At 41.1% G+C, this 16,986-nt stretch overlaps 1 protein-coding gene across 1 annotated transcript in view; it reads left to right on the top strand.

Annotated features, from left to right (window-relative positions):
• mipepa (mitochondrial intermediate peptidase a) overlaps nt 1–16,634 on the top strand; it is a 49,580-nt gene extending 32,946 nt beyond the window's left edge. Inside the window, exon 19 of the mRNA XM_037678132.1 lies at nt 16,458–16,634. Coding sequence (XP_037534060.1) covers nt 16,458–16,558 — 101 coding nt within the window. The 3' untranslated portion in view covers nt 16,559–16,634. The remainder of the gene's footprint in view (nt 1–16,457) is intronic.
• The last annotated feature ends 352 nt before the right edge of the window (nt 16,635–16,986 follow it).

Raw genomic sequence — 16,986 nt, forward strand, 5'->3', positions numbered from 1 at the left:
CTTGGCAATTATTTTTATGTCGGATGTCCTTCCTGCCACAGCCATAGACCACTGAGCTACCACAGCCCTCTGTGTGGAGCAGAGAGCTGCCACCTAGGGTGCCTGGGGGAGCAGATGGTGGGGGTTAAGGGCCTTGCTCAAGGGCCAAGAGCGGGGCAGATGAAGGTGAAGCAGGTGTAGGTGTTTCACCTTCACCACCCACATTTTAATGTTGTCTGTACTGGGAGTTGAACCAGCGATCTTCCGATCACAGGCCCACCTTCTTTAACCTCTTTTCCACCACTCACACAAGGATCTGAGCTATACGCCAAACAATGATAATGTAAAATAATACGGTGTATTAAACAGCAGCCTGAACATGAGTCAGTTGTGAGCAGATAGGTATGAATTCAGCAGATCGTGTTTATCTGTCGATAAACTGACACCCAAAAGTTCAGTGCAGATGATATTGTTGTTGCCAGTTCTTGTGCGTCTATGTTTTAGCAAAATATCTCATGAACCACTAGGTAAATTTTAAAGAAACTTTCAGAAACCACCATTGGATGTGTGTTTATACCTGATTACCTTTTGGAATAAATCCAGTTTCAGTTTGCTGCCACAGCTGATCGAACGCAGCCAACACAAAACTGGCATTGACTTAGTAAATGTTACAGAAGTTGAGCTAAGGTTTGATGTGGTTGTTGCTGAGTCCGTCTCAACACAAACTGTGCACAACATCTCACATGAGACGTCATGATTTGACTAAAACTGCTCAACATAAAATAATCAGTCTAAAGGTATGGTTTGATACGCAGAGACTGAAACACATTCTAGACCAGTAATAGTTTATGTCTCTTTTTAAGTAAAAATACACTAAGTAAAAGGTCGTTTTAGTCTCTCTGGCTTTTTTCTTTCCATTTAAAATTGCTGGAAGGGAAAATGAGACTTTAAAATATCAGGACTGGAAACAATGCCTTGGCAAGTTAACTTCCTAACAGAAAGTCAAGAACCTTGAAATGACTAGATGGAATCCAGTCTCACTTATTTTACTTTATTATTTATGACAATCATCTAGTGAACACAGTTTATTTTTTATCATAACAAGAATGTATTGCACTTCTGAACCAAAAAAAGAGGACACCAGTTACATATCTTAGGCTATGTAAAACTAAAACTGCATCAGTTTGCATGCTGAAACTTTTTATCTTTTAACTGAAGAGGTTCATAGCAACGATCCTGAATCTGTGTTGGGGAATTGAAAAATTTAAGAAGCAAGTCACTTTTTATAACATTGAAAGAAATTCAGGACAGCTGAGAAGACTAGAAAAAAGACCAGACTCTTCATCTAACCCTCACACATAGCCCTTCAAACACAGAGCCTGGAAAACAGAGGTGTGTATATGTCCTCGCTGTCTTCATCAGTAAGGTTGTAGAGGGCACACAAATGGGAACCGGAGCGGACCCGGCGAGGTCAATCAGAGGACAGTCTTTCTGTGAAAGCCTCTCTGTCCTCAGTTAGATGTTTCCCAGGAAAGACCCGTGTTGAAATTTAAACCTATTTATTAAAGCCGATGCAGATGCATTTGACCAGGGTGAATAAAAGGGAATGAAAAAAGAGACAGGGAAGCAGAGGGTGAAAGGTAACTGACTGGCTGAACTGAACCTCAAGTCCTTCTGTAGAGGGAGCTTTCATTGTCTGGACTGTTCCCATAGCTTCCAGGAAACAGATCTACTCAGGCCCAGCGGCTGATTCCCAGGACCCTGTTCAGATTTTTTATTTTTTTATTTTTCCTGAGTAGGTAAAGATGCCAGTTCTTAGATGTAGAAGCACCCTTAATACTGGGGATACACGATATTATCGGCATGGTATCGGTATCGGCTGATATTAGCGATAAAGTTAAATATCGGACATCGGCCATTCCATCAAAATAACTCACGGATATAAAAGGCTTCTGTTTTAAGTTAATTTTAAATTTAAGAAACTGTCAAGTATATATATTCATGCATTACTACTTAAGAGCTTTTCACTTGTCACTTGTGAACAGGTTGAGTTTAGATTTGTGAAAATTTACAAATTTGCATTGTTCCAGTGTTGTCATTGTGTTAGAGAGTAAATGTCATGAATAAAATTGACATTAAACATAATCCATGTTAAAGTGTTACATCATTTTCAGTCCCCTTTTTGGCATCTGCATTTGGTAGCAGGACAAATTGACAAAGACCATGTAGAATAATGTATTTTAAATACACAGCAGAGAAAGCTATGTAGTCTCTGTAAGTAGGTCTAGGAGAAATATATCGATATTGATATCAGTTATCGGCCAAATATGTTTTAAAATATCGGCATATCGGACAAAATTCCAATATTGTGCATCCCTAGACATGTGCTAAAACTTTTGTGCTTTATTTTGTCGCACAGCTTTGAAATAAAACATTGAGATTCACACCAAAGTTCGTGCTCAACAATCCAGGTAAAAATTCAACAATGTTCAGTCAGGTCATCTGGACGTTTTTTTTTATGTTGTTGTTGTTGAGACGTTTTGTCCTTCATCCAAAGGACTTCTTCAGTCTGAGGAGACACCAAAACAAACTGATTCCCACAAACAGCACACTCCCATAGTGGGGAAAAAAAAAGTTTGCTGGTGCTAAAATGGCCTCCAGGGCCCGCCCTCTCCCCCGTCAACTTTACATTTACGTATGTCAATGACTGCAAGAATGTTTTTGCAAGAACGGTTACGACTCAAATTTTCTTCAACTCTAAAGTTCTTGACTAGCAAACAAATAATTAACTTCAATGCTTTGATGTAGCTTTAGTGGCTGTTAAAAAGTATATTGTAGAGAGAAAACATTTTTGATTTGTTGATCCTGCATCTGTTCTGATCGCTGTTTATCTAAAACTATTCTTATTCGTCTGGCAATTATTCCTGGATTCTTTCAGGATTAATTTGAAGATGTGGGATTCTCAGTGCACATTCCTACATTCATTTAGCTCTTGTTCTGAAGAGGAAGAGACAAACGTTAGAGGCTTGAACTTGAAAAGATTTATGGGTGAGGCACTTTCATTTGTACCTAGAAGTTGAAAAATCTGACTTCCAAGTCAGAAAAATCATTGGAATTTCCCCTGCAGTTCAAATTTCAACTCAGAAAATAGGAGCTTCCTCACAAACCCTGACCTAAAAACAATGCTGCCTCGCCAGTGAAAACTGTAGCAATGAACTTTTTGGGGGGGAACTCATTAAAGTATCTGCACACACAGTGTTGTAGTACCACTGTTTATAAACATGATGCTACAGTGTTTTAATGGAAAGAAATACATTGAAATATAGAGAAATATATTGTGCATTTTTAGAACAGTACAATATTTGCCAAGACAAAAGTGGTTTATCAGGCAGCAGTCTACAATCATAACTCTTAGAAAGTTTAAAATCACAACAATTTATAATATACTTTAAACTCCAACCTTCTAAGGTGACGGAACAGCACTTTCAATCAGTTTTATTATAGTACTTTTCTTTCTTAAGCCAGGTTTGCATTGTAATTTTCAACCAACGTAGACCGAGTCTTTTAATTGTGAAAGGATCGAAAGTAGTGCGCTTGAATGAATGGTTGTTGTTGGTTTAGAGTGACAGGCTCACCAGCTGTTGGGTTAGCACCAGAGAAGACCTCTGACGAATATCAAGCAGTATCAGACATGTTCTGGTAAACTCATGCAGTGCTGCTGTCTACATCTGTCTTTTCCTCCTCGTCCTCCTTCCCCTCCTTCAAGATCTTATAATGGGAGTGATAACACAAGCACTGGATTTCTGTTTAAAGTAGGACATATCTGTTTTTAAATAGCATAGTCCGCCTTTTATTAATTCATACTCCCTACTGAAGTCTGAAGTCATGTTGTTCCCTCCCAATGACATGATCACAAACCACTGCATCGACCTCTCCGCTCTAACCCTGTCAGAAAAACAAAGAGTCACTAATCTGGGCGTGATAATGGACCCTTCCCTGAAACTTAACAATCACGTAAACATGATTGTTAAATCATATTTCTTCCAACTGAGGCGGCTGTCTAAACTGAAGCCCATATTGTCCAAAAATAACCTGGAGACAGTAATACATGCATTCATTACATCTAGGCTTGATTACTGCAATTCACTCCTGTTTGGTATCAGTCAGACCTCCATTGCACGACTACAACTGGTCCAGAATGCAGCAGCCCAATTTTTAACCAGCACAGGCAAAAGAGAGCACATTACACCAGTTTTGGCCTCCCTGCAGTTCAAAATACTCCTGTATGTCTACAAATCGCTGAACAGTGTTGCCCCCCCCCCCCCCCGCCTCTCTGATCTGCTACAGCCGTATGTCCCACCACGCCCCCTGAGGTCAGTGGACCAGTTGCTCCTCACAGTTCCAGGAACTCGTCTTAAGCGCAGAGGTGACGGGGCCTTCTCTGTAGCAGGACCAAGACTCTGGAACGAGTTACCTCTGCTTGTCAGACAGGCCCCCTCCCTCTCGGTTTTCAAGTCCCGTTTAAAAACCCACTACTATTCAGTAGCTTTCAACACCAGATGATCTGTGTTTTGATCCTGTATGCTCCACACTGGTTAGTCGTCATTATCTGCATCGTTTTTATGTCTATATTTCTGATTTACTTCATTTTGTATTTTGCTTTGTGTGTTACCTGTTGTTCTGTCTGTACAGCACTTTGGTTGGCCTTGTCGCTGTTTTAAGTGCTCTATAAATAAAATGGTATGGTATGGTACTGTGTGACATGTACAAGTCTGTTACAGTTTTTAAAATGGTGCTGTGTGAGCCCCTTTCCATCAAGGGATTGGTCTTATGAATTTAACTTCAAACAATGCAACTCTTCTTTTTTCCCTCCTCTTATGAAGGTGCACAACAAAGAGCTTCTCGGTGCAGTTTGTCATCACCCTTGTCTCACTTGTTTTCAGGGCTTGTTTGTAGTGTGCTTTGTAGGAAAACACTTCCTGAACTTGAAAGATATAATTACAGAGGCAGTGAGCCTCTGGTTTTCCTCGGGGCTCGACAGAGGTACTAACTGCTTTTCACACTCTGACATGTCTTTTGCCTAGCAACAGCTACTGAGGCTGCCATGAATGTGTTTTGAAGTGTGGGATTATATAATTTTGTCAGATCTTGGTAACTCGAAGTATAAGAATATCGCAATTACAGGAAATCTGACACCGCAGAGAAGGGAAGGTTGCAGACCAGTCTGACTTTGTTGCAGTTTGTTTGCCTTCAAGTTGTGGGTGGGCATAGAAAAGAAACAATCTTAATCATGAATGAACACGTAAGCCCACGTGACTGAGATCAAATAATGTTGAAAATGATGCAGTTTGGTGTTGCGACTTCAGATAAGGTAGGCAAAACTTCAAAGTACATACTGCAAACCTTTTAGACATTGAACTATTATTTAGGTAAGTTGCCATAGTAAGAATTTCAATTCAGTTTATTTATATAGCGCCAAGTCACAACAGAAATCATCTCAGGGCACTGAACAGAAACATTCATATACATAAAAAGTAATTTAACATTATTTATCTGAGGAGCAGACCGCTTTGAATTTAACTCCATCACAGAACTCTCATCTTGAGCAAGCTTGAAGACGACAGTGGAAAGGAAAAACTCCCTCATGAGGAAGAAACTTTTAGCAGAACCAGACTCAGGACAAGCAGCCATCTGCTTCGACCAGCTGAGTTTGAGAAGGACAACAAAGTTCATGCTCATCCATTCAGGTACCAAATCCAACAGGAAGGAGAACAGATACACAATGGCAGGTCAAGAATCACATGTTAAGGAAGCAATAGTATAAATGAAAACTATTCAATTTTAGCAAATCATTTAAGGAAATTAGGTCTTGTCCACTAGTAGTCTAAGCCTGTGGCAGCATAACAAGCCAACCCTAGCTATAGGATTTAGCAAAAAGGAAAGTCTTAAGCCCAGTCTTAAAACTGGACAATGAGTCAGTCTCATGGACAGTAACTGGAAGTTGGTTCCACAAGAGAGGAGCCTGATAACTGAAAGATCTGCCTATAGATATCGACAACTGATTATCTTTGGATTCAACCCATTTCAAAATGGTTGCCACAGCCAGCTGATCATCAAAACAAAAGGTAGTCTCTCAGCAAAATGCGTCCATTACAAGAAGATTAATGAAACATTCAGGAAATAATCATTAGATGTACATCTTGGTGGGCGATATGTATCCCTTCAAGGAAATTGTATTTAATTTTTTATTTTATTTTTGTAGCATATAGGTCATCAGACGGTTTAATCCCAGTGCCTTTAGCCAGCAGTAAATAAGTGATGGGCACAGCTAACCAGAAAGTTAGCTTTTCTAACCCGTAATCCGCTATCTACAAAATTACCTTCGCTAATACTAAACCAGCAGGGCAGCATGGTGGCGCAGCTGGTAGAGCTGCTGCCTCTCATCAGGTCCCAGTTCAAATCCCGGTCCGGGGGTCTTTCTGGGTGGAGTTTGCATGTTCTCTCCATGCATGCATGGGTTTTCTCCGGGTACTCCGGTTTCCTCCCACAGACCAAAAACATGCATGTTAGGCTAATTAGTAACTCTAAATTGTCTCTAAGTGTGAGTGAGAGAGTGAATGGTTGTTTGTCTCGTTTGTCTCTGTGGCCCTGTGATGATGGCCTTGCGACCTGTCCAGGGTGTACCTATAGCTGGACATGGTTACCGGCGACCCCCATGACCCAAAATGGAAGATGTGGGTAAAAGATAATGGATGGATAATACTAAACTGCTAAACAGGTAAAAAAAATAAAAATAAATTAGCGGAAGCTAATGCTGAAATGCTAGCTGCTAAGACAACCTTCACTCAATCTGCGTCACACGTCTTCATCTCCTTCCAGCTGAAGTTGCGTTGACCAATCATGCAGGTCTTGTCACGTGTACAAGTAATAAGCCAATAGCATGTCTAACGGATTCTTTCTGAGACACGCCCACAACAGACAGAAACAAGCTTGTGAATTTTGTTAGCAAATTTAAAGTGGGCGAAACATAGTTTAGCAGAAGCTAATTTTGTTAAAAATTTACAAATTTAGAGACAACGCAAATTTGCTAAACGAACAATTAGTTCCACTATTAGATGTAAGCAGAAACCAGCCACTAGGGAGCACAAACCAGTGTGTCTATTGTGCCAGTCCCAAGCCCGGGTAAATGTTGAGGGTTGTGTCAGGAAGGGTATCTGACATAAAACACTTGCCAAAACTATAACGCGAGTTCATCTTAGCGAAACCATAATGAATTGTTTGAGACCCGAGTTAACAATAACCACCAATGTTGTTGACAAACAGGGTGCCAGCGGAAATTGCGCTACTGTTAGTCGAAGACCACGAGGAGAGAAACGTGTCAGGAGACAGAGGGAGAAGAGGAAAGTCAAGAATGTAGGACTGAGGGTTGCAACTCTAAATGTGGGGACAATGACAGGCAAAGGTAGAGAGCTGGCTGACATGGTGCAGAGAAGAAAGGTAGATGTTTTATGTGTCCATGAGACCAAGTGGAAGGACAGCAAGGCTTTCAGCATTGGAGTGGGGTTTAAACTGTTTTACCATGGTGTGGATAGAAAGAGAAATGAAGTAGGGGTGGTCCTGAAGGAGGAGTTAGCAAAGGATGTTGTAGAGGTAAAGAAAGTGTCAGATAGGATGATGTGCCTGAAGGTAGAAGTAGAAGGTCTGATGCTAAATGTTGTCAGTGGTTATGCTCCACAGGTTGGATGTGATGGGGAGGAGAAAGATACATTTTGGAAAGATCTGGATGAAGTGATAGAGAGTATTCCCAGGGAGGAGAGAGTGGTGATCGGAGCAGACCTGAATGGATATGTTGGTGAAGGAAACAGAGGAGATGACGAAGTGATGGGTAGGTTTGGTGTCAAGGAAAGAAACCAGGAAGGACAGGCTGTGGTGAATTTTGCCAAAAGAATGGAAATGGCTGTAGTCATATTTCCAAAAGAGGGAGGAACATAGGGTGACCTATAAGAGTAAAGGAAGGAGTACGCAGGTCGACTACATTCTGTGTTTAAGAGGAAACCTGAGGGAGATTGGGGACTGTAAGGTTGTGGCAGGGTAGTGCGTGGCCAGACAGCATTGGATGGTTATGTGTAGAATGACTGTTGTTGTGAAGAAGAGAAAAAGAGTAAAATCAGAGAAGAAGACCAAATGGTGGAAGCTGAGAAAAGAAGAATGTTGTGAGAAATTCAGAGAGAAGCTGTTAAAGGCTCTGTGTGGTAAAAAAAAAAGATCTTCCAAATGACTGAGCTATTACAGCAACAGTAATTAAAGAGACCGGTAGGAAAGTACTTGGTGTGTCATCTGGACAGAGAATGGATGATAAGGAAACCTGATGGTAGAATAATGAAGTGCAAGAAGCTATTCAAAGAAAGAGATTAGCCAAGAAGAAATATGACAGTGAGAGGATTGAAGAGAGAAGACAAGAATATAAGGAGATGAGACATAGAGCAAAGAGGGAGGTAGCTAAGGCAAAGTGGAAGGTGTATGATGAGTTGTATGGGAGGCTGGACACTAAAAAGGGCGAGAAAGACTTTTACCGATTAGCGAGACAGAGGGATCAAGCTGGAAAGGATGTGCAGCAGGTTAGGATTGTTGAAGATAGGAATTGTAATGTTCTAACAAATGAGGAGAGTCTGATGGGAAGATGGAAGGAGTACTTTGAGGAGCTAATGAATGAAGATAATGAAAGTGAAAGACGAGTAGAGGTCATAGAAACTGTGGACCAGGAAGTGGGAAGTGAGGGTGAAGTCCAGAAAACTCTAAAAAGAATGAAGAAGGGGAAGTCCAAGAATGCTCAAGTCATGTCATCTGGACAGTTTCTTTTTTGTGGAAAGACATTTCGCCCTCTTTCCATAGGGCTTCATCAGTCTGAGGAGTCCCAAGTAAACTGTTTCCCCACTAAGCAGTACACTCCTTAAGTGGACCAACCAGTTTGCTGGAGATAAGATGGTTTCTGGGGGCTGTCAAGACCCCTGTCGACCCCTCCCAGGCAGGCAGCCACAGCCAAAGTGGTTCAAGACATCAAAGTTCATGCTCAATCGTCCAGGTACAAAATCCAATAATGCTCAGTCAGGTCATCTGAACAGGAAACGGTTTACTTGGGGCCCCTCAGACTGATGAAGCCCTCCGGAAAGAGGGCGAAACGTCTTTCCACAAAACAAAAACTGTCCAGATGACCTGACTTGGAGAGAACTTGGAGAGGTATGCACGTGAAAGAAGAGCAATGAAAGTCAGCTGTAGTAAGACAGTAAGACCTGTATGAATGAGAGGGAGGCTGGTGAAACAGTGAGGCTACAAGGAGCAGAGGTCCCAAAGGTACAGGACTTCAAGTACTTGGGGTCCACTGTCCAGAAAAATGGGGAGTGTGGTAAATAGGTGAAAAAGAGAGTCCAGACAGGATGGAGTGGATGGAGAAAAGTTTCAGGAGTGATTTGTGACAAAATGATGTTAGCAAAGGTCAAAGGAGAAGTTTACAAGACAGTGGTGAGACCAGCTATGTTGTATGGTCTGAGCACTGAGAAAAATACAGGAGAAAGAATTGGAAGTGGCAGAAATGAAGATGTTGAGGTTCTCCTTGGGAGTGACAAGGATGGATAAGATTAGGAATGAGATCATCAGAGGTACAACACAGGTTGAACAACTGGGAGATAAAGTTAGTGAGACCAGACTGAGATGGTTTGGACATGTCCAGAGGAGGGACAGAAGATATATTGGTAGAAGGATGTTAGAAATGCAGCTGCCAGGAGAGACAAAGAGGAGATATATGGAGGCAGTTAGAGAGGACATGGAGGTAGTTGGAGTGAGGATCGAGAGGACAGAGTGAGATGGAGGAGGATGACTTGCGGTGGCGACCCTTGAAGAGGGAAAATTCATTCAACCTTTATTTAAATGGGTTGCTCCCATTGAGTCACGAGGACTCATTTACAAGAGAGACCTGAAAAGCCGGAAGAAGAAGATGATGATGATTAGGGTAGATTTCAGCAGAACTGTGCCCACTACTGAGTAAAACTTTTTCTTGGTGGTAACTGTGACAGTTGATGATTTTATCCAGCAGTAACAACAGGCAGTGTGGCAATTTTATTTATTTATTTATTTTTGGTTGAACTCTTGTCCCCAGAGCTGTCATTACCATGACCCACAGCTGCTAGAAGCCACAGAGGTCTTTATTTTACAGATGCTCATCGTCCACCACCCTTTGAGAAAATAAACAAGCTTTTCTTTACATGCTCCTCACTAATGTGAGAGGCAAAGCCCCATTTATTTTAATTATTGTAACGACCAAAACTTCAGAACAGGATTTTAGATCTAACGCTGCCGCCTGTTTGTAGGTCTGATGGGTGCAAACACTTGAGTTTTCTTTTTTTTCCGTTTAGATGTAAGTTTTGTTATCCTCAGGCTCATCAAACTGATGGTTTAAAAATGTTTCTATTTCTTCATATAAACGTCTTCGGTCTCAAATAGGAGAAAGTCAGTTTTAAGTTAAGAAAAGAGTCTGAGATTAGAATTTTCTCACAGTGGTTTGAACAAATTGGATAAAAAAGTGAATTAGTGTTTCTCTTCCCTCACTCAGTAAGCACTCTTGTAGTCCTCTTGAGTTAGGAACCCAGCTGCCAGTTGCTCCAATAAGCCTCCAGCTTCTTGTGTGTCCTTTAACACCTGCTGTTTTACCCAAACTCTGCTGGCCAAGTTGGCTCACGATGCTGGCCCTGAGATGACTGTAATGGGTAGAAGGGCCTGTTCTTCAGCGACTGCGTCAGCGCCATTATGAGTGGAAATGGAAACCCTTAAAGACAAGATGACTCACACAGCAAAGCCTTGGTCCCAAGGCTCCTGCAACAATGGACACAAAGCCCAGCTTATCTTTAGTTTGTCTGTTATTTATCCCCAGTGCATGGCCAGAAGTTTGTGTACAGTTCTGCCAGCTGAAACACTATCAAGCATGCAAAAAGACTGTTACTGTATCTGTGCTGCGGCTGCTGGTGTAAACCACAAGAGGCCAGATGGTTGTGTGAATCTGCACATTTTCAGTTGTCGTTTGACACATTTGTGCCAGCATCTCAAAATTAAAATATACGTCATGAACCGGCTCCCGCCCATGACATAAACAGGGAGAGCAGATTGAGATGACTTTTATTTTACTGCCTTAAATTCAGTCATCCCCACAACGTCCAGGTCCTGCAAAGAAACCAGTACAGCTACCTGTAGCTCAAAGATGGAAGAGGATGAACGAACAAACAAGATTAAGATTTACGATTTCCGTAATTTCCGGTCTATAAGCCGCTACTTTTTTCACGTGCTATGAACCCGGCGGCTTATACAATGCTGCGGCTAACGTATGGATTTCTTTTAACCGTCCATGTTAAAGGCATTGTTCAGGGAAGAAAAAAAAGCATCCACTGTGCACATTTGTGTATGTGACTGATATATATTTAATTTAAAGTTTTTAAAAACTCTTTCTTTGTAAATATCTCATGTTACAATGTGGACTCCTATGGCTTATACACAAGCACGGCCTATATATGTTATATTATATTCGAGTGCGCTCTATAGTCTGGAAGTTATGGTAATTAATTAGAACCTGTGGTCATTACAGCTAATGGAATATGTTCATGAGTAAAATGAAATGATTAATCACTAATCGAAAGGTTAGTTACCCTGTTAAGTAAAGACAGAGGGAGTTTGCACACGATAGCTTGAACATTTGTGAGGGTATAAGTAATGTGTACTATGATATAAAATATGAATGCAAAATAAGGTGTGATGGGTAAAATATTATAAGGTAATTTCTAAGAATGCTTTCAGCAACAGACTCAAAATAAAGTGTGTGTATTTATTTATTAGTTCATTCTGGATGCTTTGCTTTTACATTTAAGAGCCACTAAAATGTACCAGAACAGACTTTAACTTCACGTCTTTCCTGGCTGGACGTTGCTGCAGAGTTCCACATCCTGTAACATCCAACAGAATTGTTTTAGTTAAGAAGTAAAGGAAAAACTCACTTGGAATGTGCACAAATAAACATTTAGTACAAAAAAAACGTTCCACTGTCCAGGAAAATGGGGAGTGTGGCAAAGAGGTGAAAAACAGAGTCCAGGCAGGATGGAGTGGATGGAGAAAATAAGAATGCTCAATATTGGATTTTTGGCTGATATGTTAAAACTTATTTGGCCGATAACTAGAGGTGCACTGATAAATCAGCTGGCCGATTTATTGGCCCCGATTTCCTTAATTTTGGAAAATCGGAGATCGTCCGATACTTAAATGAGAAACCGATTTTACAGATTTTTTTGTAGTTTTAAAAACAATTGTCTTTACTTCATTTATATTTTAGAGCACTACCTCATGGCCAGTTAAAACAAGTAGGATATTGTTCAAGGGCATGCTTTTCAACAAAATAATATTGGGAAAACTGAAGGTACATTGTGTCTTTACAACACCTGACAGTGTGGATTATAAAACAAAATCAGTATCGGCCAAAATCTGAATCGGCAGGTCAGACTTTTTAGAAATTGGTGATTGGCCAGAAAACTGCAATCGGTGCACCCCTACCGATAACCGATACCAATACCAATATTTTTCCCCCTAGACCTACTTACAGCGACTACATACACTACATTGCCAAAAGTATTTGCTCACCTGGCTTGACTCGCATATGAGCTCAAGTGACATCCCATTCCTAATCCATAGAGTTCAATATGACGTTGGTCCACCCTTTGCAGCTAGAACAGCTTCAACTCTTCTGGGAAGGCTGTCCACAGGTTTAGTAGTGTGTTTATGGGGATTTTTGACCATTCTTCCAGAAGCGCATTTGTGAGGTCCCATACTGATGTTGGACGAGAAGGCCTGGCTCTCAGTCTCCGCTCTAGTTCATCCCAAAGGTGTTCTATCGGGTTGAGGTCAGAACTCTGTGCAGGCCAGTCAAGTTCATCCACACCAGACTCTGCCATCCATGTCTTTATGGACCTTGCTTTGTGCACTGCTGCACAGTCATGTTGGAAGAGGAAGGGGCCAGCTCCAAACTGTTCCCACAAAGTTGGGAGCATGGAATTGTTCAAAATGTCTTGGTAGGCTGAAGCATCTAGAGTTCCTTTCACTGGAACTAAGGGGCCAAGCCCAGCTCCTGAAAAACAACCCCACACCATAATCCCCCCCTCCACCAAACTTTACACTTGGCACAATGCAGTCAGACAAGTACTGTTCTCCTGGCAACCACCAAACCCAGACTCATCCATCAGATTGCCAGATTGAGAAGCGGGATTCGTCACTCCAGAGAACGCGCCTCCACTAGTCTAGAGTCCAGTGGCGGCGTGCTTTACACCACTGCACCCGACTCTTTGCATTGCATTTGGCGATGTATGGCTTGGATGCAGCTGCTCGACCATGGAAACCCATTCCATGAAGCTCTGTGCACTGTTCTTGAATTCATCTGAAGGACACATGAAGTTTGGAGGTCTGTAGTGTTTGACTCTGCAGAAAGTTGGCGACATCTTCGCACTATGAGCTTCAGCATCTGCTGACTCCGCTCCGTCAGTTTAAGTGGCCTACCACTTTGTGTCCGAGTTGCTGTCATTCCCAAACACTTCCATTTCCTTATAAAACAGCTGACAGTTGACTGTGGAATATTTAGGAGCGAGGAAATTTCACGACTGGATTTGTTGTACAGGTGGCATCCTACCAGTTCCACGCTGGAATTCACTGAGCTCCTGAGAGCGACCCATTCTTTCACAAATGTTTGTAAAAACAGTCTGCATGCCTAGGTGCTTCATTTTATACACCTGTGGCCATGGAAGTGATTGGAACACCTGATTCTGATCATTTGGATGGGTGAGCAAATACTTTAGGCAATGTAGTGTAGCTTTCTCTGCTGTGGAATTAAAATATTACTTTATTCTGCATGGTCTTTGTCAATTTGTCCTGCTACCAAATGCAGATGCCAAAAAGGGGACTGAAAATGATGCAACACTTTAACTTGGATTATGTTTAATGTCAAATGTATTAGTGATATTTACTCTCTAACGCAATGACAACACTGGAACAGTGCAAATTTGTAAATTTTCACATCTAAACTCAACCTGTTCACAAGAGACAAGTGAAAAGTCCATTAGTAGTAGTGCATTAATAAATATACTTGACAGTTTCTTAAATTAAAAATTAACTTAAAACAGAAGCCTTTTATATCGGTGAGTTATTTTGATGGAATGGCCGATGTCCGATATTTAACTTTATCGTTAATATCGGCCGATACCATACTGATAATATGCATCCCTAGGAGAAAAGTTTCAGGAGTGATTTGTGACAAAAGGGTGTCAGCAAAGGTCAAAGGAAAAGTTTACAAGACAGTTGTGAGACCAGCTGTGTTGTATGGTCTGAAGACAGAGACATGAACAAAAATACAGGAGAAAGAACTGGAAGTGTCAGAAATGAAGATGTTGAGGTTCTTCTTAGGAGTGACAAGGATAGATAAGATTAGGAATGAGATCATCAGAGGTACAGCACAGGTTGAACAACTGGGAGATAAAGTTAGAGACCAGACTGAGATGGTTTGGACATGTCCAGAGGAGGGACAGTGGGTATACTGGTAGAAGGATGTTAGAAATGCAGCTGCCAGGAGAAAGACAAAGAGGAGATATATGGATGCAGTTAGAGAGGACATGGAGGTAGTTGGAGTGAGGACAGAGGATGCAGAGGACAGAGAGAGATGGAGGAGGATGACTTGCGGTGGAGACCTCTGAAGAGGGAAAAGCTGAAAGAAGAAGAAGATAGTGTTCTGAGAAACCAATTGAAAAGTGAGCCTCAAACAGTTACTATGTGAAAACTACAAATGTGAAAACTACAAATTGGATTTAAAAATTCTTGAACTGTGAGACACAGAAGACAGATGGTCATATAATGTCAACAAGTCTGACGTACCTCGTCACTCAAGGATTTGAATAATGAACGTTTGGATTTTTTTAGATTGGTTTGGAATTGAACAGGGAACACAAGTAAACCTTAAATGTTTTAGTACAAGATATTCAAATGGGTAGGTTAGGTTTTTTCTTGTCCGGGGCAGCACAGAGTGGCATATCCTGGAGAGCAGAGGGAACTATTTTATCCTCCACCAGGTGCAATGGCGGAGCCAGGGGGTGGCCAATGGTGGCCTTGACCACCATCGATTAAACATTGATCACCACACTGACTATCCCAATCATACTTTTAATCAATATAAAAACTAGGGGGGAAAACTACATTTTGATATATAATTTATGTACTTGTATATGTTGATTAGGATGAGTTTGTAAAACTTTTTAAAGTCGAAACAGTTAAAAGGTTAGTGTGATATCAATTGGTAGTTGAACATTCTGTATAAAAAAAAAACCCTTCAAAAATCATAAAATGTAAACTCTGAGTTTTTTTAAAAAGCCTAACAAAAATCCACATGCCAGTGAAAGCCTGTCAACTGTGACCCATTTCAACTTTGAATAATGTTTCTACTGTAAAGAATGTCCGAGCTGTAGAGCTCCCAGGAGGTCCGGGCTTTCTCATCTGTTTTGTTCAAATGTCGTCGATGGCTATGGAGAAATGGAAGTTGTTTTGCATATTTTGTCCATTTTCTTTATCACTGCAGACAATCATAGCACACCGTTTCGTATTAAGCTGCATGTTTTATGTGAAAAGACAAAAATTGTGACGGAAATCAAACAAAATGGTTCTAAGTGCGCTTCAGTGCACAAACATAAGTGTTTAACGAGAGCCCTGCAGAAAGAACTTGAGGGTTTATATGATAACACTCGGGCATCTTTCTCCCACCAGTCTTATTTGAGGTGTAATATGAGGTTCATACTGGTAAGATGAAGGTCTATTATTACAGCTGTTAACTGTTTGGTCTCCACTGTAAAGCTGTAATCATATTCCATAGTCCTCAGTCACAGCTCACCCCATCCTTCAGGAGATGAAAGGTTCTGCTTGGATATCACTGCATTCACTGGGACTGTGTGGGTGCAGTGTGTTCTGTTGATCCCTGCACGCTGGGATCATCTTCTAGCCACGAGGCAGGGTGTGAAGGGTGGGCAAGAAGAGACGATAACCCGTCCCCTCTCTGTTTTTAGTGTTCTCATGAGGCCCGCACTCAGCTTCTAGCTGCTGTGTCTGGTTCAGGGCGGCAGTAACATAAACTCCACAAAAATGAAAACACCCAGATGTTCCCACGACTTGGCTGCAAACTTCCTGTTTGCTCTGCAACTTCAGTGTAGTCGGATGATGTTGTTTTTATTGAACCCTCATTGTCCTTCCTGTGTGACCATTTAGCAGCTGTAAAGTGGAAATTAGAGGAAAAAGTAAACATGGTCATTCTATTGCTCATCCGTTCAAGTTTCTTGATGCCACCCTAATATCAGCTGCTCTGTGTGTGTGTGCGTGCGTGCGTGCGTGTGTGTGTGTGTGTGCGCGTGCGCACGAGACAGGTATGCTGCAGAGACGGCCTACCCTAGAGGACTTTGTGGACGCCCTGGTGTCAGAGCTCAACCCAAACTTTGAAACTTTCCTCATGGATTCTGAGAACTAAAGAATTATCATCTCTACACTGTATCAGTAAATTAATTCACCTTTCTGTAATCCTTTTTTGACTTGTCTAATTTACTTGAACCATTTGTCTGTCTGCACAATTTAACATGAATTAAAGATTTGATAGTAAAAATCAAATTCCTGGTGTCCGGTTGTGTTTTGCTTATTAAACAGGTCCTTTTCTGGTTCTTTTTGTGTCTTTAATGACATTTTATTTGTTTTAACACTCATTGGTGCTGGACCACACACTGAATATTTATAATCATAAAAAAATTGTATTTATTTTTTCATTCTGCCTTTATTTCTGCAGGTTAGTCTCATTGATCCACGAGGACTCATAATGATAATAATAATAATACATTTTATTTGTATAGCACTTTTCTAAATAGTCAAAGATGCTTTACAAGAGAGACCTGTTTGAAACAAAGA

The sequence above is a fragment of the Nematolebias whitei genome, chromosome 6 (genome assembly GCF_014905685.2).
Source record: "Nematolebias whitei isolate Nwh7 chromosome 6, NemWhi1, whole genome shotgun sequence".
NCBI lineage: Eukaryota > Metazoa > Chordata > Actinopteri > Cyprinodontiformes > Rivulidae > Nematolebias > Nematolebias whitei.